The 25005-nt window shown below is 45.5% G+C and overlaps 1 protein-coding gene across 1 annotated transcript in view; it reads left to right on the top strand.

Annotated features, from left to right (window-relative positions):
* The window catches only part of NSG2 (neuronal vesicle trafficking associated 2), a 32034-nt gene extending 7282 nt beyond the window's left edge, over positions 1 to 24752 (top strand). The window contains exons 3-5 of the mRNA XM_071443571.1: positions 6260 to 6379; positions 20662 to 20772; positions 22961 to 24752. Of these exons, the coding sequence (XP_071299672.1) occupies positions 6260 to 6379; positions 20662 to 20772; positions 22961 to 23152 (423 nt within the window). The 3' untranslated portion in view covers positions 23153 to 24752. The remainder of the gene's footprint in view (positions 1 to 6259; positions 6380 to 20661; positions 20773 to 22960) is intronic.
* The last annotated feature ends 253 nt before the right edge of the window (positions 24753 to 25005 follow it).

Raw genomic sequence — 25005 nt, 5'->3', positions numbered from 1 at the left:
GCACAACACCCATTAGATGAGCTGATAGGGGTAAAAAAATAGCAGAGTACTGACCCTGGCTTTCTCCAGGGACTATGGATTTGATCCAAGGCATCTTTTTCTTACTTTTTTTTTTATTTTTACTTTGTTGCTTGATATTTCAGGCACTTTATGTATTTAAATAATGACTAGGATGCCATTACCTACATCTCAAATGCCAATTTTAACATCAGCCTTTGGGAAGCCTGCCTGCTGAGATGTGTCCATCCTGTTGATTTGGAAGCAAAGCTGCCATTCCTGTAGGATGGGTCATAGCCATAATCATTTCAGGAAGCTTTAAAGACCTAATTCTCTAAAAATCTGGGAATTTGCAGCATGGGGATTGCCAGGTAATCTGAGATCTGTCCACTTTATCCATTTTCTGGCAGTAGCCAGGGCAACAGTCAGGAGGAGGTGCAGGAGATGCTGCAGGGAGCTGCTCCTGCCTATCAATGTTTCATCCTAAGCCTGCCAGAGATTGTTTTAAGCCCTGGAACATGATTTTCCCATCTCCTTTCCTCTATTCTTTTAGTGCTAAGTATTTTAACTTCAGCTGCTGTTGGCAATGTGCACATCTCATTTGCTCTTTGGAGCTGGCTCTGGGTGAGGATTAGGCTGGAGAATCGTGTGTGCAGGTGCTGGGTTCTGGCCACTGCTTGGCTTGGAGCACACAGGGGATGAACCTGCCCCAGTCCCAGCAGGTTTAGTGCCAGCTTTAGGCTGGGGACACCTTTTGCTGTCACCTGGTCCCTGCTGCGCCCTGAGGTCCTGCTCAGCTGCTGCTGCTTTGTTGGGTAACAAAGGAAACCATGACATTGGTGCCAGTGAGAAGTTGATATTTCCCCTTCTGTTTCTGCAAGGAATGGAGAAAGATGTGGAAGGGAAGGAAGCTGAGTCTCATTTTCATTTAAAAGTGAGCCTGATGAATCCGCCTGGAAACAGGTGGGGGTGTTACAACCATTTTGTGGGACTACAAAGTCCAGCTTTGAACTTGGAGGGAACCTTTCTCCTTGGTAGCAGCAACACATTTTGTTTATCACTTCTGTCAATCTGACAGCTCCTCTGACTGAGAGACTCTTCATTATTAATAATCCCAGGAAGTCGTATTTTAAATTTTTATGGTTTGCGCTTTGCAGCACCTGAACCACAATATATTACATGCACTGAGGCAGTGGAGTGGGAATTACAGCAGGGCTGCATGTCCTTTTCCAAATGAATAATTTAAAGTTTTCACAATGCCAGTTATGTTAAATATTATTACTCATTTCTTCAGGGAAAACCATAGAGCTCAAATGCAAATATAAAGTGGCAATAAATGATGTTACATTTAGCCAGTTGGAGACAAGGCTCAGAATTCATATCAGTTCATTTTCTGAAACACTTACTTCATCCCTTTGCTGGAAAATCCTTTTCAAGGTTCCATGCTTAATGGGATATTTTTCAATTTGTCACATTTCACATCTACTCTGCTCCTTCCTCCTCGCAGCAAATGCTTTTAATATAGCCCACTTGGTTAGAAGCTTGCTTTCTTTTCCCTTTCAGCAGCCCAAATCCCTGGATTTCCCAGCACTCTCCCACTGTTTACCTTCTCAAGGTTGTGGATGATGGATTTCCTGCTGGTGTAGGCAGACTCTCATCTGTTGTTTCTCACCTCAGCACACCTATAATTTTCCAAAGCATCGCTACAGAGAGGGTGCATGGTCCTGCATCCATTAAAGCTGAGGAAAGATTTCCTATTGATCCCAGTCATGGCACTGGCATTAAGCCTGGAATAATAAGAGCATTTAGGTTTGGAACTCAATAAATGTATTAGCAAACAGCATCATTAGAAACATCTTGTGTGGAGCAGGGTGATGGATGTGGCTCGTGGTCCTGTTGTGGTGGGGTTCACAATTTCCAGGCCATTCCCTGCAGGCTGCTCTGAGCTCTTCAGAAGTGTTTGAGGGACTGGAATGAGGAACCAGAAGATCAAGGAAGAGAACAGAATGTCAAAACCTTTCCAGACAGGGAATGTTGCTGCATTGCTGACCTGGGATGGCTGAGGGGCACAGGTCTGCAGAGAGCTGCCCTTTTCCACAGGTTGTCTGACTGCCTTCCCACCCCATCGTCCTTTGCTAGCCCCTAATCCCAAAAATGTCACATTTATATGGAGAATCTGCTGGAGCTGCCATTCTCTCTCCTCAATGAAGGTCTGAGAAAACAATGCATTGTGAGCAGTGAACCAACCCTGGTGTGAACTCCTGACTCAGCCACCAAGTGGGACTCGGCACATTCCTGAGATTCATTTTTTGGTCTTTTTTCCCTACTCCTCCATGAGTAATATGGGATGCTGGGGTCATGCTGTGTGCAGAGCCCTGAGCCATCGATGAAGAATTGCCCAGGATCCCCAAGCATCCTGGTGGAAGTGGCTGTGGGAAGGAGCCTGAAGCCAGCTCCATAGGCCAAAGCCCTTAAATGCACACTTAACTTGAAATATCCAGCTCATCCTGCTGATGTTAATAGGACTACTTGCATGCTTAAGTGCTTTGCTGAATTGGTGGTTAATTAGCTCAAATTCTAAACAAACCTGGTTAAGGAGGAAGCTGCAAGGACTGCAGTGAGGGTTTCTAAAATTAGATGTGACTTTTTGCTGGTCCATAACGTTTTCTCTCTGCTCATATTCTCACAATCTGCAAACCCCATCTAGGAAGCAACTTTGAACAGCTTTATTTTGGATGTAAGATGAAGAAAGTCCCAGGTAATTTATTGGTGTCCCCTTTACTGCATAGCAATGAGCAGCTCAGTTCCTGCAGCTTGAAGGTGCTGGGAAATGGTGTGAAAACTTTAAGAACAGATCACAGGAGCAAGATAATCTGCAGGGAGATTCCCTGAGCTAAATCCATCTGGAAGTTCCCCTTTAGAGCATCTTTTTTCCAACATCCCAGAGGAGGGAAGGAGTTGGAATTTCTTTCCAGGACCCCAATTTTCCCTTCCCTTTCCCTGATTTCAATCCAGAGCAGTTCCAAGCCAGCAGAGAGCAGCCAAGGAGAGGGGCTGGGGATGATTGTGGTGCTGTGGGCTGCAGTGCAGGGCAGCAGCTCTGCCAGGAAAGCTGTCCTGGAGTGAGATGGATGTTCCTTGTTCCATGGGAGCGGTGGGACCCGGGCTGGCTGCAGCTGCTCGGGGCAGGCGCTGATAAACGAGCGCTGAGCATCGCCCCGACTGCCGACTCAGGAGCTTTTATTACTCCACGTTCAGCAGCAATTTGGGTGGAATTTCTGCAAGGCTTCACTGCCAGGAATTTTATTTATTTATTTTTTTTTCCTCTCGCTGACAAAATGGAAAAAGAAGGTGGAAAAGGAGTGATGGCAGGGAATGGGGGAAGGCAAATCTTTCCCACCCAACTCAAATCAGAAGGCTGGAAAATGAAAACGGATCAAGCAAAAAAAAAAAAAAAAGAAAAAAGGCTAAAAATGCAGAAAGGTTTCTTTAAAAGATTGATATTCCTTTTCTAAATTTGCACTTTTAACTCTGCAAGAGTGGAATCCATATCCATGCTCAGGCTGATTTATTTAGCCTGTGGGGGACTGAGCAAGAAGGAGCTCTGTTCTCCTCAATGTACACCCCATGCCCTCAGCAAAATTGCATTTTTATCGTTGCTGCCACTATATTGAATGGTCCCCCCCACTGCAGGTTTTCAGTTTTCTGTTTGACCTTTGTCATTTGATTTCTGTGCTCTCCTCTAAAAAGGAGACTTCACTGCCTGCCCTTTCTGCTGCTGAGTAATTCCAGTGGGTGTCTGACAAAGACACTTCTGGAGAGCAGGTTTTTAACTTCTGCCTGCTAAAAGCCCTTTAGCAAAGGTGCTTCTTCCCTCTTCTACCAAAGCTTTTTGATACCTTTGCAAAACACTGCCCAGGGTGACTGGCTCTGTGCACACTCATTTCACTGCTGGTACAGTCAGCAAATTGTGTTTCAAGTACCTTCTGATCTGGCTGGGGCCTGAGCTTGCTTATTTATCCCCAGATGTGATAGAATTGCTGCTGGACCTGAATCTGATGCCTGGTGAAGGAAGGGCTGTGTGGGTTCATTTTCAGACTCTGTATCCCTGCAGACAGCATTATTCAAACTTTCCTGCTTATTGGAGAAATGGAACAATTAAAACAGAGCCATAACAAAATTGGCGTTGATGATGAAGACAATTAAATTATAGCTAGAAACAATGAAAGTTTTAATTTTATTTTTTTCTTATATTCTGCCGTTCATTAAGACTCAGTGTTACAATTTGTGGAAAAGCTCTCACATAAATTTTAAAAATCGTCTGCTGCTAAGATTTATATCAAGCAGGGAGCATGAATTTGGGAGAATTGGATATTGTCTGAAAACAGAAAGAGAGCAATTCCTAAACCCTGGCTGGCAGGTGCTGCTGGCTGATGCTCCGTCATTTTCTGTCCTGGGTGTACAAAAGGGAGCAGAATGAAGGCTGGCCAGCTGCACTGGGTGCATTTCCCTCCTTTGGAGGGAGAAAATGAGGTCATGGCTTGTTTGCAGCTCAGAGCTGACCTGGGCCACTTTGTCTTGGCTGCAGAGGGAGCTCTGCTTCATTTTGCCCACAATGTGCTGGGCAGGGTGGGCAAAATGGGGTTTGATCCAACAGTGGGTTCAGAGCAGGGTCAGGATTCACCCCAAACCCGCCCAAGCTTGTCCCTGTTGGTCATTTCCCCTCTTCTGTGTTGTGTTGTTACAGTTTTTCATTAATAAGGTATTAAATGGTTTAACTGGTTTTTGTTACAAGGTTTTTTAAGGCTAAACGATCTAATTAAGAAATGACATTTAAATTATTTTTTCTTTTAACTCAGTAACTAATTACTTGAAGTCCACAGTGCAGACTTTTCTGTCTAATTACAAAATATTATTTAAACTTATGAAGAAGAAGGAAGAAGGTAAAGAAGAACAACTTGCCTCCACCCTAAAATTTCTATCTTGTTTCATATATGTTAACAATCTATCAACTATTTTACACACGTTTCTAACCTATTTTTAACAATTTATATTACTATATTCTAAAGCTTCAAATTCTACATTTTTAACCTTGTGATATTACACATTTCTAATTAAGTACACACTTGTAATCTTAGTGTTATCAATCAATTTTGGAAGTTTTTTTAACGGCCTCAGGTTAAATGTAATGTTCTCTTGGGAGTCAGAGTCTGTCAGTACAGAAAGTTTAAAATTTTTAGTATCTAGAACTCTAACATTGTGTCATCACAAATCCTGAGCTCCCAGCTGCTCACAGAAACACATTTGTGTGGCTTTTTATCCCTTCTTCTCACCAAATATTAATATTGCAAATGCTCCTGTAATAAATACTATTGAGAGGGATTCTCTGGAGGATGTAAATATTCATCAGTCTTTAATGATTTGCATTTGAATCCAGAAAATTGGCTTAGGACTCCTCAGTGCTTTTCTCTCCCTCTGATTTCCACATGCATTAAATGCAGGAGGATTAAATACCTGGGGTTCTCTTTGGTCCAAAGCAGACTTTGCTGTCTCCATTTGGAAATAAGTCCTTGATTAGCTGGGAACTCAACCTTGTGCTTCACTTAATCTGCTCCAATCCTTCTCCACGGTTTTGTTTCTAACTAAGAGCTTTAGGATCACTCTTGTCACTCTCGTCTGGAGCAGCCTCCACTCCTGGAGTTTCTCATTTCCACCAGGCTGCAGCTCAGAAGGGAGAGCCAGAAAGTGGAAGGGTCTTCTGCACTGGTGTAAAGCACCTCATTTTATAAGATTAGTAGGACCTGGATTAATCAGACACACATCTTAGGGGAAAAGCCAAGGTGATAATACAAGATAAATATTGATCATCTGGAGCCTGAATGAATGAGACTCCAAATGGCCTAAATTTAAATTGGCTTCAGCACAACTTGTTTGGACAGAGCTTTTAATTAGTGAGGCTCTTCTTTAGGATGGGCTGTTCTTCTGCCTGTTGAGCAGGATATAAAAATTAAATACTCCTAAACAAAAGTGGGTGTCAAACATTTTGCTGTCAGCTATTTTAAGGCTCAGTGTGATAAGCTCACTGTCCTAGTTCTGTGTATCTGCTGATTTATCTGCCTCTCTTATTCCTGAGGGGATGATGGCTTGTGTTCATTTATGGTGCTTGTGTAGGTCCAAGGGATGGTTTAGATGGAAAAGCTTTGATAACAACTCAGAAGTCTCTGCTGTGGGCAGAAGCCTCAAAAGTGTTGTTATTTTCCAGGTAATTGTGAAAACAAGAACAGAATATCAGCCTGAGCAGAAGAACAAAGGAAAACTCAGAGTGCCCAAAATTGCTGAATTCACAGTCAGTTTCACTGATGGGGTAACAGAAAGACTAAAGGTAAGAAATGGTTGTTCTGCTGCCTTCTGATGCAAATTCCATTCGTTTTAAAATAACTGAATCAAAGTGACAGGAAAGACATAACAAATTTAACACTTCACTCATCACCAGGGTCAAAGAGAGGTTTATCTGCATGAGTGTAAAGAGTTTTTTTAGGACAGGCATGAAAATACCTTCTTAGTTACATCTCAAGTAGAAAATGCTTTTCTTTCCCAAGAAAATGATGAAAATATATTCCAGCCCAAACTGAAAATAAACCAAGTTTGAATCCTTTTTCTTCCCAAACACTGGTATTTAAAAATAATTTTTAAAAATCCAAGTGAAGATTGGTTGAAACATTTTGTTTAGCCTTTTAAAATTCCTTTTGTCTCCTAGCCAGTCAACCCTTTTCATATTTAAAATACTTTGTTATCATTATTATATTACTACAGATTAAAAACTACTTCAAGATGCATAGGAAAAAAGGTATTAGAGAAGAATCCAAGCATATCCTGTCCTGTAAGCAGTTTTGCTGCACAGGAATTGGAATTTTCTGATGGAAAATGTTTCCTTGGGAAATTTTCAACAGGCTCTACTCAAACATGGAAAGAAACTCATGAATTATTGAGTGCTGTCGGTTCCTGTTGACTGCAGCACATTAGAATGGCTCAGTTCCTCCTAAAATTAGACTCCAAATGTGTAGCTGCCAGTTCTTCCTCCCTTTGCACTGGGAAGACCTGGTGCTTTTTCTGGACCACAGAGCATGGCAGGGGTAGAAATGGGAGATCTGATTGCTCATTTTCAAAGCCAGAGGAAACATCAATGATTTGGAGTAGAAAACAGAGAAAGTGGGCAGTGCCCAGTGACATTCCTGCTCCCTCCACATCATCATTTACTCTTAAGAGTTGTGGGAATAAATGTTTATGGTTCTTGGCTGTTTTATTTTTCCATGAACATCACAATTTGATCTAAAATTTCTTACCTCCTGTTGGTACTTACTGAATTCTTCCCTGAGCTTCTGGTGTGTAGTAACTATTTACCACCAGTAGTAACTCTTTATTGTACCAGAGTAAAGTGAATTAACCATGGTTAAATCCCAGTCTTGGAAACGTTTCCAGTGTCCCACATAAATCAGAACCGGACACGATGTGCCTGAAAACCAACAATAAATTGAGAGTCTCCTGCACCGATGGGTTGGCTTTAACCTGCAGTAAATGGCCTTGTTGCTGCTGTAAATTCTGGTGCCTCACTGGGTATTTAACTCTCAATCCTGCAGCCCTGAAGGGTGTGAAAGGCAGAGTAAAGCCAGGAAAGATCTGGCTTTGTTATTTAAAAAAAACACTCAAGAACATCTCCTTCTTGCACACCTATAGCTCATGGATAAGTCCCATTTCATCTGCTCCTTCTACTGAGTATCTTGTTTTTCCCATTCAAATTCCCAACTTGCTGTTGCATTCAAACCTCTTCTTTGATGCATTTTTCATCTTCCCATCCTGTTTTTGGTGCAGTTTTCTCATTTCACAGCTTCAGCTGGGAGCCCTGGCAGAAGTGGGAGTTGGGCCTCTTCCTATAGAGCCTGGCAGCATCACAGTTTCATTTTTGAGCTATTTCCTTTCCCTCAAATCCATACCATTTTCATTCTCTGCTCTTCAATGTCAACTTATCCATCAGGCAGCCTCTGCTCTAATACTGGATAAGGCTCTAAGCCTCTCCCTGCCTGCTTTTCATAAGGCTTCCATGTATCCCATTAAATTTGTAGTATTGTTTCCTGACAAAATGAGCTGAGATAATAGCTAATATTTATTACCTTTTGTACTTTTTATTGCACCACATTTTTGTCTCAGTGCATATTTTTAGTGAAGTTATTAAAAACCCTGCCCTCTGGTTATAAGCTGCCCTATTATCTGCTACTGATGAAATCATCTTACATTTGTTTTTTTGTAAGAGCAAATCACAGTAAATACTTAACTTCTATGATCTCATTTTGGCTACGTTTTTAAAAGCTTTAAAAAAGATTATGTAACTGTGATCATCATATTCTCTTTTGTCCTTTTGAGGGTGGAAAAGCCCTCCAAGACCATGGAGCCCAAGCTGTGACCCCATCCCCACCCTGTCCCCAGCCCAGAGCCCCCAGTGCCACCTCCAGGGATGGGGATCCAGACCCTCCCTGGGCAGTTCCAGTGCCTGAGCCCCCTTTCCATGGGGAAATTCCTGCTGTGCCCACCCTGAGCCTGCCCTGAGCCCCCTTTCCATGGGGAAATTCCTGCTGTGCCCACCCTGAGCCTGCCCTGGCCCAGCCTGAGGCCATTCCCTCCTGTCCTGGGGCTGGCTGCCTGGGAAAAGAGGCTGCAATTCTGTGGTTTTGTGCTACAAAAGATCAAGATATCTGGAAAAAGTTTTGAGACCACGTGAACCTGCCAGCCAAGTCCACAGATGCCCTTTTCCCTGCCTTTTGGGTATCTTTTATTGAAGAAACTAATGAATTATTAGACAACTTTCTCACATGAACAAGCCCAAGCCAGAATTTAAGCTTATGCTTGCATATTTTTCATCCATGCAGAATAGCCCAGATCTGAGCTCTTTAATTATCATAAAGAAGAGACTGTCCCTAGGCAACAGCTCTTATTTCACACCAGCTCTTCCAGGAATCTGAGCTAGCTCCTGCCTCTTGTCACATCCCCTAATAGATGAGATTATGATTCTCTCCAGCTCAGCACACACTGTCCTGGAAGTTTGACCAATTAGGCTGATTCTTCAGCTGCATGAGTCAGCCCATACCTCCTTTATAAAACTGTTTAAATAGTTGTGTGTAGATGGGCTACGAGAAAATGATGTTAAAATAACCTTATGGCTGAGCCATCTATACAGAAAAGAAATTTCTTTTCTCATTTTACTCCTCCACAGAGAAGCAAAGAGAACATTTTTCCAAGCTGACAGGCAGTGATTTATAGACCTTGCCTTCTCCAGACTGCTTCCACCTTTGGAGTGTGTTCCTCTAGGAGGTTTTTGAGCTGCAGAGATCTTGTTCTGCAGTAGCTCTGTGAGCTGAGGTTTCCCAGGCTGAGGGGCAAGGGTGGCTGCTCTTTGCCTTTCATTTCCAGTGGGGTTTGAAGGGAGCTCCTGTTCCTGGGCTTTGCCATCCTGTGACAACACTGAGGTGCCTTGGAGAGGGTTTGTAGACGTGGCTGTGACTCCTCTGTGGGGTGACAGCTCTAAAAACCAACAATAAATTGATAGCCTCTGCCTCTGAGGCTTCCTGCTCCTTCTCACCAGTGATGCCCCATTGGGCATCTCTAAAGAACAATCTCTCACATGTGAGTAATCATTCTGCCCTTATTTCTATCAGTACTGAAGAGAGATTGAACCCCTTTTGCTTTTTAGGCAGATTCCCCACCAAATGAAGTCTTGTTAATTCTGGAGAACAGGGTTTCACTGACTCCTTTTCTCTTCCAAGCAGCCCAGATAGCCCAGAAATCATCCAGCAGCATTGATTTATTTGGATAGCACCAGAAGAGGTCTGGAGTGGCCTTTCTGTGTAGGCCTACAGAGCATTGGGTGACACTTGGAACTGCTGGCCCCTTACTGGTTTTATACAAACTGGTCTCTGTTACACCAGTCTGAGCCCTTTCTCACCACTGCCACAGAACTGTTAAATATTTCCAGGAAGGTAATGATTTATTGACTGTTAGCTGAGTGATGGTTACCTCCATAGTTATCTGACTTCTCAAGCCTTCTACAGTTCTTTCCTCTTCATGGATCAATTTCTTTTAAAAGTTTATGTTTTCAGAGTTGGAATAATTAAGCTCAGTACTTGTCTTTAACAGAACAAGTTGGGAGTGGGTGTACGGGGGAGAAGTCGATATATTTAAGATGTTTTTTGCAAGCAATTTATCTACCTGGAGAAATCATCTGCCAGTATTGATGAAGACTGAGAACTTCATTCTTCTTGCTGCAATTTGGCAAGATGCATTTTCAGAGTCGCTGGTTGTGTCATCTGTCCCTGTTGAGTGTGCAGTGACAATTATTTCTTATCATTGGATCACCCCTCTCCTCCCTCCATCCTGAAACTGCTCTGACACACGCAGATCCAGGCACCAGTGGATGTAATTCTTGCCCACACTTTTCATCAGGTCCTTAAAATGTAGTGGAACCCATTCAAGTGCCTCTGTTGTTGAAATGCTCATACTGGGACAATTCTTTTCCTCTGACTTAATGTGAAAGATTTGGAACAAAATCTCTTTGTCTCCAGCCGCACCCTACAAAACAATGAGCAAGAATTGTTCGTGATCAAACCCAAGCCAATACCTGAAATGCTTGGCTCCTGATTAACAAAGATTTTTCTGGGCCAGGGAATAATTTCCTGTTGGTAACAGCTTTGCTGAATGGAAGGTGCTCCCCTGGTGCCCCCACTGGAAGGTGAGCCACCAAATCCCCAGGGAATTCACACTTTGCTGCACACACAGAGCCCCAGATGTGCCGTTCCTGCTCCCCCTTCCCAAACTTCCCATCCCTGCCATGGATCCTTCAGACTCCTCCTGGGGTGTCCTGCTTTCACCTGTAGGCTGTTGCTTTATGCTGATAGCTCCTCCTCTAACCTGCAAAGAAATCCCAGAAAAACGGCTGTCCATTTATAGATGAATTGTCCATTTATAGATGAATAAATTTTAAACTCTCCTTTAATTGTTGAGTTCCCACGGGGCAGGAGCAAGTCCTGGCAAAAGGACTCCCTCTGCTTCTCAATGCTATCAGCACCAGCGTTGCCATGGCAACTGCCACATCCCATCGGTTATCTGAGCTGGAGGGGCCCTGGAGGATCCATTACCCTGCTCATGGCAGCGGCACCCGGGGCTGGACGCGGGGATCTCTCCCTCTGCTGGGAATTGCTGCTGCTGCTTTCAGCACCCAGGAGAAGGGGGGACAAGCAGAGGATGTGGCAGGCACAGGGAGCAGCCACTGGCCCCAGCAGCAGGGCTGGAACCGGGGTTTTCTCTGGGACCTTGCACTCAGAGAGGGTCAGTAGGAAGGGGTTGATTTGGGAGAATATTCCAATATTCCCTCCCTCTGGGAGCTCCCAGCTGTCTCCAGGCAATCTCCTCTCCCTGTGGATGCATTGGGTGAGTTCCTGCAGGGCTTTCAGGCAGCTCTCACTGCTCCTAAGTGTTCTCCAGACTGTGGTGGATGATCTGAGAGTGGAGCCAGAGCTGCCTCTTTGCAGGCTGAATATTTCTAGTGCATTCAGAAGGTCACAGGTTCTCTTTTCCCAAAAGAAATCACTGCCCAGCCCTGCCTGGCCTTGATGCAAAGTCTCACCTGTGTGGTTCCAGGCTCTCACTCGTGGTGTGCATGCAAGCAGGTGAGAAATGGTGCTCCTCATCCTTCTGCCTGAGCTCAGAAATCCTTCCTCTGGGGATTTCTGAGAACAGGACAGGCCACATCTGTCCCAGTGCTCTCCCAGGCTGCAGAGGCAGATTGATGGAGCCATTGGTGATCATCAGTGACAATCAGGAGCTGTGAGGATGAACTGAGTGGGGATTTGTGGCTCAGCTGCCAGGGAACAGATCTGTCTGATCACAGCCCCAGGTATTGTTATAAACCCTGCAGGTTTTCTCTGTCTGGGTAGGAGTCTGGGGGTTTTGTAAGAACTCCCAGCTAATTCCTTAATTGTTTTGTACAGGCAAGGGCCCAAAAATGTCATGTCTGTGTCTAAAACACACAAGAAAAATCTATTTTGATTTAACTGGAATGCTCTCTACTGGCTCAGGGACCACTTAACAAAGCCAAGGAAGAAACGCCACATACATTTTTTTAAATAGGAAATGGACCATTCCTTACAATGCATTCTTGTTTTAGGTTAGTTTTACACACATAGATACTCTTTTACAAAGCCAGGAAAAGCCTTGGCTCTATTTATTTTTTGCCATCTGTAAGCATTAACAGAATAGTCAGCTGAAGAGATTTGTTCAGTCTTGGTTTGGACTTTTTTTCCATTTAATTGATTTTTTGGAGAGAAGAAGAAAGATAATTTTCTGCAGAAAACCTCTAAAAGTGGAAGTCACAGAGAATATTCACATGCCTAAATTTTTGTGGGGTACACTTGCTGAAAGTTCATTCTTCAAACCAGGATATATTGAAGGAAAAAGATTTACAGAGCAGAAACCTCAACTGACTCTTGGCTTTGGGAGCAAAATGCTTGAAAATGTTTCCATAAGTGACCGCATAGAGATACCCTTGGTGCTAATTCCAGGGTGTAATTGCAGTTCCCACTGGGCCTGGAGGATTTCTTACACTGCATCTCTGTCTCCAACACACTCTGCACTTACCTCTGGCACCCCACAGGAAATCTGAGTGTTGGGCAATTTTCCTGTCAGCATTTGAGGTGAAATGAAAGATATTTAATGCTGCTGTGGCCACTGTACCAAAAGAGACCAAGCAGGATGGAGGAGCAGGAAAGAATTTTCAGCTGAGTGAAACCAAAGCAAAGTTTATTCCCTGTTGGGAAGTGCATTTGGAGTCTTGTAGCCAGACCACTGAATGCTAAAAAAAAAAATAATAACGAAGGAAGTGCAAAGCTTCAGTGACACAAATTTCTGCATGCAATGTTTCAGTGTCTCTAAAGCAGCACAGGCTGTGATTGGATGTTAAGCAGAGCTGAGCTGCCTCTTGTTGGTACTTGCAGATGTTTTAAAGCCTGTTGGGTCGGATCCACAGCTAATGGAGCTGGCCTGGTGCCTTTGGAGGCAGTGTAATCACCTCGATTACTCATTTCTCTTGTTTGCTTTTAAAAGAGTAGCTCTTGTAAGTCATTTGCAGCAATAAAGCCTCATCTTTCTAATTCAAAATGGAAAGGCTTTTAATTCTTAAGTTACCCAGGGGACACTTTGCTCACCAAGTCCTCACTTTGTTCTCCTATAAAGCACCCACATAATAAGTTTTTAAGGAGAAATGGGTGTACTGAACCATGAATGCAGAAATATTATTTCCTGCCCATGATGGGAGACATAAATGCTGAAATGCAGGTGAATTTGTTTCCCTTCTTGAAGGAACAATCTTCCAAGTGGTTCTTTTCTTCAGGCACAAGAGTGCACTGAACAGAGATGCTGTAATTCATGCAGGCCTGACCTTTTCAGAAGGTAATTTCACAAAGCAAACGCACCTCAGCTTTTCCCTGGAGCCAGCCTGATCCTTGGCTCTGACAAGGTGGTGGTCTTTGGGCGTTTTTGCCTCAGAAAAAGCCAAGATTTGGGGAATTTAGGTGTTTGCAGCTGTGGGTGGCTCTGGCTGGGGTTGTCTGAGTGGGGAGTGAGCTCTGGAGCTGGGTGTGGAGGGATGTGGCAGGAAAAGGCAGTAGCAGAGCAGGGAACACCAGCTGCAGTTCCAGGTGTGTTGCCATGAGCTGATCCCTGCATCCATCCTTGCTCAGGGCTCCCAAAGCTTTCCCTGCACCAAATCCAACATCAGGGAGGCGTGAGAGGGACGATTTTGCGTTCATGAGACTGTGCAGAGGTTGAGTCTTGGCAGGCAAAGGGCAGGCAAGGAGACAGTTTATTGATGACTTGATTTATCTTGTGTTCCTGTTAATGCATTTAAAAAGGGCCTGTGATGAGCTGAGGCATCCATTGCCATGTCCCACGTGGAGTGACCAGAGGAAATGTCCCAGCCAAGGCTGTGCCAGGGCAGCAGGGAAGGGCTGCACGTCAGGAAGCCTTGGAGAGGATGTTTCTGTCTGCTGCAGCCCCACTAATTGAAAAAACACCTCAAATTAGGGATCTGGAAGGAAGCCTCTTCCAGCATTGCTCAGCTCCTGCAATGGGCTGCCAGGTGTTCTCAGGATGTGGCTTTGGGAAGAAAAGTTCCTTTCTGAGCAGTTCTTGAGTCACCCCCTTGTTTAATTTGGGGGCTCTGCTCCATTTCTTATGGAGGTAACAGACACAGAATCACTGAATGGCCTGAGCTGGGCAGGAGGGGCCTGAAAGATCACCTAGTTCCAGTGGGAAGGCTTCTGACAATTGGAAAAAAAAGAAAATATTCTTATAGAAGGAGGGGAAAACCACCTTTAAAAACCGGTCTGGTCTGCCAAGACAGGGCAGTATTTATTTGGGGCCATGTATTTATTTGGTGTTCCTAGAAACAACATCACCCCACCTCACTCTACCTGCCTGCTTGATGGAGGAATTTTTATGGCATTAAATAGCAAAAAAGAGAAAGCAAACCCAACAGAGCTTTTTATTTACCTAAATGGAAATTCACTGATATTCATTGCTGAAGCAGCTTTATTTAAAATGGCATTTAGAACTTCCATAAGGAACGGGGGCTTGGAAACAAAGCCATGAATTTTCCATCCAAGGGGTTTGACTTGGCACAGGGAGATGTCACGCAGCCCACAGCTGGCACCAGACACTGTTAAAAAGATCTGAGGCTATTAGTGCCTAAACAGCCACTAGAAATTATATTACATGGTGGAGACTGGCTAATATAATTGAGCCAGCTAGTTATTGTGTGCATAATTTAATTATTTGACAAATTGCTTAGAAACACGGTGTGCTCCTTCCACACTCGTGCTGCTCTCACAGCTTTAGGAGATGCAGAGCAGAGGAATTGCTGCTGCCTATCCTGGAAAGGTGATGTTTCTTTGTAAGATCTGCAGACTTGGAGAGGTTCTCTGGTGTTGTCACAGTGGGCTGGGGTGGGCAGGGATGGGCAGAGCCCAGGGGGACACGGCTGGGAGGGGAATTGGCTCTGAGACAGCCAGTGCTGTTCAGGTGCACTCTTCTGAGGCTTTGGGACGAATGAGCCTCTCTGCACTCTGTGAGTGTTTTGGGATTGCATTGCTGGGCTCTGGTGGCTGAAAGGAGCCCATGGGACAGTGGAGAAGAGACTCACAGAATGGTTTGGCTTGGAAGGGACCTTAAAAATCACCCAGTGCCACCCCTGCCATGGCAGGGACACCTCCCACTGTCCCAGGTGGCTCCCAGCCCTGTCCAGCCTGGCCTTGGGCACTGCCCACCCTCACAGTAAATTTATTTTTCCTAAAATCCAATCTAACCCTACTATCTGTCATTTTGAAGCCATTCCCCCTTGTCCTGTCACTCCAGGCTCTTGTAAAGTCTCTCTCCATCTTCCTTGTATCTTCTCCAGGTACAAAAAGGCCACAATTGTGTCACCCCAAAGCTTCTCCTGTCCAGGTGAACAACCCCAGCTCTCCCAGCTCCATCCCTCTGATCCCCTGGTGCCTCCTCTGGATCTCTCCAGCAGCTCCAGGTCCTGCCTGGCCTGGGGTCTCACCTGAGGGGGCCCAATCCCAGCCCCTTCCTGCTGCCCATGGGGACCAGCCCAGGAGCTGATGGGAGAAGGTCCTGGCCCCCAGGATGATCCCATCCTCATCTGTTCTTATGAGAACTGGGGCCAGATTGGTTTATGGTTATGAAATGTAAGTTAAAGGACCAAAAAATCCCACCCACCTTAGACCTTGATTAAGAAACCTCACAGCACTAAGGAGTATTTTCCCATAGCCCTGAAAATGTAGAGACATGACTAAGGACATTTTCCTCTTACAAAGCATCTCCTAAACAATTCTTCTTAAGAATCTGGACACCATCTGGAATAAAGCTGTGCTGTAATAATAAAGAACAAATCCTACATCTCCTTGAGCAGTACTAAGCAAATCTGAAGACCCAATTGTGTCACTTTTTTTTGCAGTTAGCCTTCCAAAATTTCAGAGGCGAAGCTGTTGCCAGAAGATCAGCAAAATCAGCAACTTATTACAAAAATATTTTTAACTGTGGGAAGTAAAATGACATTTTGGAAGAAGAGCAGTCAGATCATTTTCACTGCCAGGGTAGATCAGGGTGTCTGGGTGCTGGGCAAGGCACCAGCAGTTCTTTGACAGAGTTTGAACAGTAGGGCAGCTCTTCCTGGGGTGACTTTGGGGGATAGCTCATCACACCTGCTCCATCTCAGTGTCCTGGCCCCCTCCCTGCTGACACACCAGAGTTTCCTTGCAATAACAGCCTGGATTTGTGTGTTTGCACTTGGATTCCATCCTGGGGTACACAGAGGCCACCAGGCCAGCTGGATTTCCAGGAGCTCCTGATCCTTTAACTGTGCCTTCCAAGTGGAGATGTGATGGTGTCAATCTTCCATCTCATTATCAGCTGAACAAGTTATGGCATGAAGGGGAAAAAATTGCCCTCCTGAATTTTTCATTGTCAAGCAGAAATCCTTATAATGGATTCAGGAGTGCATGGATGTGTTTGGATGCCCTTAGATGATTTTGTGATTTTTTTTTCTGCAAGTTAACTGGATTGTCAGGGACTGATGGATTTTCAGGTGTAATGGAATTGCCATAAACTACAGGAAAAGCTTTGCTACCTCTCCAAGCACAGCTCTTAAGCCCCTCTCTGAAATAACCTTGACAGAATTTCCGCCAGTTTTGTTCATAACAAATTTTGCCTTGTTCATAACAAATTTTGCCTTGTTCTTTGCCTTTCTTCTTCTACAAAGAGAAAAATTAAAACCAAGAGAACTTCTTCAGCTGAATTGCCTATTAAAGGTCAGAAAATTTCCCAATACCCAGCAACACTGAAGGTATCTTGTAGAACCAGACATGGCAGCAGCAGTGGGATCCTTTCCTGAGAAACTGGAATTTTGTGAAGAGGCTGAGAAGAGTGCAGGAACAAAAATAGGCAGCAGAGCCTTCTGAGATCCCTAATTCACATTACAGCTGTGGAGAGTACGAAAATGGTGCAGAATTTTGTAGGAATTTTCTGTGATAAATGATTTTTATCTCTTCTCTGGGCCTGGCTGCTTTTCCTGTAGGCAGCAAGAATTTTCTTGGTTGGCATCTTCTTGGCTCTGCTCCTGCTTTAAGTGTATAAGCAGGGAGAAAAGTGTCCAGAGTCAAACACTGATTTACCAAAAATTTAGAAATAAAATTATGCCTGGTATCTAAGAAGTGCCACCCACTCTGAAAGAGGGGAAATTTAGGTTGGGTGCTGGCAAGAAATTCTTCCTTGTGAGGGTGGGCAGGCCCTGGCACAGGTGCCCAGAGCAGCTGGGGCTGCCCCTGGACCCCTGGCAGTGCCCAAGGCCAGGACATTGGGCTGGGAGCACCTGGGACAGTGGAAGGTGTCCCTGTCCATGGAATGAGATGATCTTTGAGGTCCCTTCCAAGCCAAGCCATTCCATGATTATATATTATATGAATAAGGATTCAAACTGTAAAAACCTTGCAATGGAAAAAAGCTGTTAAATAAAATGCCCTGCTGTTTGGATGTGCCATTGTTCTCTGGTTGCCTTTTAAATAAGGCTTTGTACTGGAGCGAGAGAGGGAAAAAGGGAATTTTTGATGAAAAAGGAGATCCTGGGCAGCTGATAAATCAAAGAGAGCATGGAGGATGCTTCCATGGGCTCCATGAAAGCCAGGTTAGCTGGAACACCACTGCAATTAGGCATCCTCTGCCTGGCACAAAACCTGCTGGCACCTGATCTCCTGCTGCCTGATGGGATGGATCCTTTTATTCATCACTGCTGTGTGAAAATGCAAAAAATGTTCTTTATCTGTGGGAAAAAGGAGAACCACCCCAAGTGTGCTGCTGTTGATGGGAGCTTGATCCTTCATGGATGTTAAGGGCCTCTCCCACATTTTTTGGAGGATGGGGGGGAATGTTTTGGTGTGGTAATGATGTTCTCTCTTCTCTGTTCCCTCTAAAGGGAACCTTTGGGAATCATGTGAGATTTTTGAGGAGAGGGCAGGCAAATCCCCCCCTTCTTCCACACACTCGAGCAGTCGCATGTGACAGATTCATGCCTGCAGCACTTCCAGGTTTTATCTGCTCGCTAAATTTTATTTCCCCTCTGTGAGTGTTTATATTGCTCAGAGACTGCCAAGGTTCGTGTTAATCATAAAAAAAAAAAAAAGTGGAGGTTTATTAGGTATTGCAGCTCTGTGATTCTTTGGTGTTTGAATGTTAATGAAGCTTTGTATGCTCTGGAATAGTTGGAGAAGTGGATCTTAGCTCTGGCATGCCAGAATATCCGGGGGTGGATTTCTCTTCCCTTTCCTTTGGGTTTTAACATCTTACATGACATTTCATCTGGAGCAATTTTCCACCATTTATCAGCAGGTGTAATATTGTCACAGCAATTCTGTGAGTGCAGGAAAGGCAGGAGGGTGAAAATGGGCTCAGTTACAGCCTGCAGGGAGGGGAGAGCTCAGCACAGGGCCATGATCAACTGGGTGTCAGCACTTGGCCAGAACAGAGGGGAATTTGTTATTTTTAGGGACTCAGTGGGAGGACAAGAGGAAAGAACCCCTCAAATTGCAGTTCTAATGGTTATTTCCATAGGCTGTGCATGCACGTGGGATTTAGCAGAAGAGCCATGAAGAAACATTTATTCTTACTGCAGACAGCTCAGTTCTTTCTTCTTCTGAAGGCTGAGTTTCAAGCAACATTTATTTTCTCATTGCACATTTAATTTGGGGCACAGTAGCCAGACTGGAGAGCTGAGCATTCCTTATTTCTGAATTTCTAACCAGGGCTGCCCCTCAGCATTGGCTTTGGTAGAACAAGATGAACATCTTGCTCTAATGCCTTCAAATTGACCTCAAAGGACACTTGTGCCATTGTCATTGTGGTTTAGTAGCTACACTGGAATTACAGGGAATACCAGGCCCATCAGGCTCCCCTTTTAAATGAGGAGATGATCATGGACATATGTTCTGCAGGAGAAATGCTCCTCCCCACTGACCTGCCAGCAGGATTCTGGTGGCTCTTTATGGGGAGGGATCTGTTTTTCCCAGGTTTCCTGTTGGAAAAAGCAGAGTATATTTTATCCAGGAAGTCTCTCTTTTTTACCATACCAAAGGGACTTAACTTTTTTCTTTTTTTTCATGTGTAATACAACTTCTTCTGGGGACACAAATCATGTCAAATTCCATTTGCATCTGCCTTGAATCCAGAGAGCCTTTATCACCATGAAAAGGGACAAAGGGACAGAGTCCCCCAGGTTGGGAACCCAAGGGCTGCCATGAAGCTGCTCTGAAATATTTCTGTCCACCCCTCTGAGGGGGCACTGAGAAGAGGTGGATCCCAAATTTTCTTGGTTGGATTGGTGCAATTCATACAACTGCACTCCTTTAGTGCCAGATCCCTCTGCAGCACTCCAGGACTCCCTAACAGAGTTCTCCCAGGTCCAGCAGTAAATTCTGCTCCCTCTGTTGCTGCCTTTGGCTTAATTGACCCATTTTGCAGCAGATGAGGCCCCAAGGAGAGGTTAATCCAAGCAGGAACATTAAAAGGCAGGTCTGGGCTTCAGTGAACTCTTTGTCCTTGGCAAAGCCTCTTAGCGCCAGTCTCACCTTTTTACCTTTTATTCTAAAATATTCTGATTTAACAATGAATTCAGGAATCTCTCCTGCTAGATAAGTCTCCACAGCTCTCTCTTGCCTGAGGTTTGGATGTGATGGGTTTTTTGGAATTATGGGACCAAGAAAGCTTTGAAAGGGGAGGATGGGAGTGTTTGACAGCTCCTTGCTCAGTCCTCGAGGAACAAACAGCTGAGCAAAAATCAGTGATCAGGGCCCCCATCCAGGCATGGAGTAGGGACAGAAAACTTGCTGTTGGATGAGCTATTTAGGAAGGACCTGGAAAAGCTGAGAGAGGGGAGCTCCAGCAAAGGAACAGACAGGGTGACCTGCTGGGCAATGAGGGCAGGGGGAATATTTGAACCCCAAAGAGGGAATTGTGTCTGGTACCTCCAGCAGCAGCATCTGCTCTTGGGCATGCTGTGGGGCTTTGTCAGTATTCAGGATATTTTCCTTTCACAGAGAAGGATCCCCTTTCTCCTGCAGGGCACAATTTATCCTGGTGGAGTTGCCCAGGAGGCACAAAGGGATGTGAGCTACAAAGGCCTCATTGCTCCTCCCTGTTCACTGCTCTGCCCCCAGAAAAGTGGGATCTGGTCACAGGGCACTTCATCCAACACATCAGACCTGGAATGGGAATTCTGCCTGCTGCAGGGTCCTGCTGGGCCAGAGCTGAGAGCACCAAATACTACAGCAAAATCGATACATTTGCAATGGGTTAAAGACAGGAATGTTGGAAGTCTGTGGGGGGGATGGGAACGATGTGGGAATCCAGGATATTGGATCCAGCATTCAGTCAATTACCATGCTTAGTTAAGTACTGCACGGTGGAGTGAAGGCTGCAGTCTGTTGGAATGTCTGTTCCTATAAGTCATTTAATTATGAGGTTGCTCATATGCCATTTTAACATATGTACAGTAACATTATCCCTCTTTTCTAGGTCACCATCCTCATAAGCCTGGCTCTTGCATTCCTTGCCTGCATAGTGTTCCTTGTGGTGTACAAAGCCTTCACTTACGACCACAGTTGCCCAGATGGATTTGTTTATAAGGTAAGGAACTTCAGAAGGATGAATTGCCTGAGCTAATGACAGGCTCTAATTGCCTGCATGGTTACAGCCCAGGCTGCTTTTTTTTTTTTTTTTTTTTTATTTTGACCAGGCCAAACAGAACATTTGGCAGGAATGTGTTGAAATGGAAAAAGTGTTCTGGGAAATGTGGACATGCATCTGCCTCCATCAGCTACTGTTACAGTGTATTGTTGGGATTAGCATTTGGTGAACACTCTAGACAGATGTTCAGCAACAATCCCTCATATTTGTGAATGGATTTATTGCAGCTGGGATCCTGCATTTGCTTCCCACACTCCCAAGTAACTGATGTTTGCTGGCATACATTGTAATGCAAAGCAAACTGCTGCAGTGCTGACACTGTCCTTTGTGAAAGAAATCCAAATTTGCCCAAATAGTTCACTTCTAGGTGCTCTTGAGCCTTTATCAAGAGCAAACCCATGTAACAATTGCTAAAACCCAGTGATTTTGTACTGAATATTCATAGAACTGTTTGCCTGGTCTGCTGAGATAAAAAAAAAATAAAAAAAATTGCAAAATAATTCACTGACTTCTCAGTGTGAATAAACTCATAAATTCACAGTAGTCTTGACCACACTGGGGAGAATATGTGAACTGGAAAATAGAGTAAGAAGTTGGCGTATTAATCATTGTGAATTACTCTCTTAGGTTATATAAAAAGGGAAAATTGGGATTGTTCAGACTGGAAAAGAAAAGGCTTTGGGGTGACCCAATTGTGGCCTCCAGTACCTGAAGGAGCTACAAGAAAGATGGAGAGAGACTCTTTACAAGGGGGGACAAGGGGGAATGGCTTCAAAGTGACAGAGGAGGTTTAGTTGGATATTGGGAAGAAATCCTTCCTGGAGAGGGTGGGCAGGCCCTGGCACTGGGTGCCCAGAGCAGCTGTGGCTGCCCCTGCATCTCTGGCAGTGCCCAAGGCCAGGTTGGAAAGGATTTGGAGCACTCTGGGATAGTGGAAGGTGTCCCTGCCCATGGCAGAGGCTTGGAATGAGATGAGCTTTGAGGCCCCTTCATGGAGTCATGAATTTCAGAATTAAATCCAAACCTGAACCTGTGAAAAGAGCTGCCCCATTGGGCTGTGCCTCCTGCCATTCATTCCCAGCCAGGTGCTCACCCCACAGCTCAGGGAACACTCACTAACAGAGAGAGCAGCACAAAGCAGCTTTGCTGCTTCTGCCTGTCTGGGGATGAATTCTGGCCTGGGACCCGCAGGTGAGCAGGGCTGCTCAGCCCAGTCTGCCCAGTTTGGTCCCTCCCTCATTCCACAGCCCCGATCTCTGAGATCCGCTGCCATCTGTTGCCAATAGCAACAAACAGGCTTGGAAGGCCAAGCCCGGCTCGGTGCTCTCCAGGGCAGCTGCAGCAGAGTGAGTGCAAACAGGAGCCCTGGGAGCATCACTGGTGCCACCACTGGTGCCATCACCCCATCACTGGTGCCACCACCGGTGCCATCACCCCACCACTGGTGCCATCACCGGTGCCATCACCCCATCACTGGTGCCATCACCCCATCACTGGTGCTATCATTGGCGCCATCATTGGTGCCATTGTTGGTGTCATCGTTGGTGTCATCAGTGGTGCCATCACCGGTGCCATCATTGGTGCCATTGTTGGTGTCATCGTTGGTGTCATCAGTGGTGCCATCACCCCATCACCAGTGCCATCATTGTTGTCATCACCAGTGCCATCACTGGTGCCATCACCGGTGCCATCACCTCATCACTGGTGCCATCACTGATGCCATCATTTGCACCATCATTGGTGTCATCAGTGGTGCCATCACCGGTGCCATCATTGTTGTCATCACCAGTGCCATCACCAGTGCCATCACCGGTGCCATCAGTGGTGCCATCATTGGTGTCGTCACTGGTGCCATCACCCCATCACCAGTGCCATCACCGGTGCCATCATTGGTGTCATCACCAGTGCCATCAGTGGTGCCATCACCCCATCACCAGTGCCATCATTGTTGTCATCACCAGTGCCATCACTGGTGCCATCACCGGTGCCATCACCCCATCACTGGTGCCATCATTGTTGTCATCACCAGTGCCATCACCAGTGCCATCACCGGTGCCATCATTGGTGCCACCACCAGTGCCACCACCGGTGCCATCCCTGTGCTTGTCTCTGTGCTCTCCCCTCCCAGCACAAGCGCTGCATCCCCGCCTCGCTGGACGCCTACTACTCGGCGCAGGATTCCAACTCCCGGGGCCGGTTCTACACCGTCATCAGCCACTACAGCATGGCCAAGCAGACCAGCTCCCGGGCCGTGTCCCCCTGGCTGCCCTCGGGCTCGGCCAGCCACGACAGCAAGGCTGCCAAGACAGAAGGGCATTAAAGGCAACGAGCTGGAGCGGGAGGGCGGGGGGACAACACCTGGGTGTGCCCTGCAGGGCAGGAGGGAACCTGAGCCAAGGGCAGGAGCAGCTTCATGGATATTTTTCTTTTTTTGTGCGTTGTTCTCGTTGATTTGTAACCGAGTTGAGCTCTTGTACAAAGGCATGTTTGATGTTGACTGTACCTTAACGATGTAAAAATATTTTTAAATCATTGCTTAACTATTTGTTAGAAAAATAAATTAAAAAACAAAAAAAGCAAGTTAGGTAAACAGCCAGAGAGGATAAAAGCAGCAAAGAGAATCTCACCAAGTTCTGTCAGTGCTGGAAAGCTGTGACAGAGGCTCCACATGCAGCGAAGGAAGAGCTGGAATCCTTTCAGGAGGGATAGAGAGAACCTGGTACAGAGACATTGTGGTGCTGTTTGATTTGCCAAAGGGGAGATATTTTGCTGTCAGATTGAATCCAGTGTCAGTGTTCATTCACTGACAGAGAAATACAAGCATCCCTTCCTTCCCCAGACATGCTCACGTGCAAACACAAACCCTGCACTCAGCCCCAAGGAAATCCAGAAAGTTCCTGGTGTTCCTAATGAATGCTGCTGGTCCTGGCCAGGCTCTGAGGCTGAAATCCAGGCTGCTGTTGGAGATGGAGCAGGATGGGAGCAGGCAGAGGCTGCTGTAGTGAAATCTTGAATAAACTTTTGAGCACAGGACTCAGAGTCAGGAGTTCAGGACTCTGCTTCTTCTTCTGGCAGATTCCCTGCATGAGCTTTGGCAATTTCCATGAGGCTTCATCCTTTGGGACCTCTCTCCTGAGGGTCCCCACAACTCAAAGAAATGCCATTATGATCAGAAGAGCATCTCAAAAGTTTGGATAGTATTGAGCCTCTAATTTTCAGCCCCTGATTTTCCCATTAAATGGGATGCTCCTGCTTCCCTCCTCCAGCTCCTTCAGCATTTCCTGTCATTCCAGGTCACTAGAGAGAGGTAAAAATCAAATCTCCACTTGCAAACCCAGAGCAGACCCCAAGTTTACTCCAGTCCTGGCCAGAGTAACACATCCTCTCCCCACAAATGGCACTTGAGGTTAGTGCAGGCTGGTGGGATTTAAAAACCCCCAAGGATTCTCTTTTCCCAGAGCTGCAAGAGCAGAGTGCACAGGCAGTGCAAGGCTCACCTTGTCTGAGCTGCTTTTTCAGATTTTTGGCTAGACTGGGATGGAAATTAGGAACTGGCCCCTTCTTCCCTCGCATTGGGCAGTTTTGTCCTCCATGTCAGAGACCCTGGGCAGTGTGTGAGGGCAGAACTCCTCAGTCCTGCAGGCATCATGATAAATAACTGTATAGTGTAGCTAAAACTGTAGTGCCAAACACCATTGTCTGACTCCCTCTCCTCCCTTCCCTTTCCACCTGTAAATTCATTTCTCACTCAAAATGTACAAACCACCCCCTCCACCAACAACCCCAACTCCAGCAAAACCACGGAACAGTTTATAATTTTGTGGTGTATTTTTTGTCAGTAGGTAGCAGAGACTGAAGTATTTTTTGGTGTAATTCTTGAACTTTTCTGACGGGATTAAAATAAAGTTCGATGTGACTGAGAGTGGCTCCCGTGGGTTTCTTGGGTGGCATTTGTGTGGTGCTGCCAGGCACAGGCTGCTCCTTGCACCAGCCCCAAGGTGACTCTGGATTCAGGAGGCATTTCCAGAGCTTCCCATTTTCCCCTTTTAATGCCTGGATTTTAATCCCTGTGTTCTCACCCATTTCCAATAGGAAAACAGTAATTAAACTGCAGCTCATCTACTCCTTTACAATGGAGCTCCATTCCATTTTAATGGGAATTCCTTCCCATTT

The sequence above is a fragment of the Agelaius tricolor genome, unplaced genomic scaffold, assembly GCF_023055355.1.
Source record: "Agelaius tricolor isolate 1412-34295 unplaced genomic scaffold, bAgeTri1.0.p SCAF_18, whole genome shotgun sequence".
Lineage (NCBI taxonomy): Eukaryota > Metazoa > Chordata > Aves > Passeriformes > Icteridae > Agelaius > Agelaius tricolor.
The sequence above is the reverse complement of the archived record's forward strand: the minus strand, read 5'-3'. Positions and strand labels throughout refer to the sequence as shown.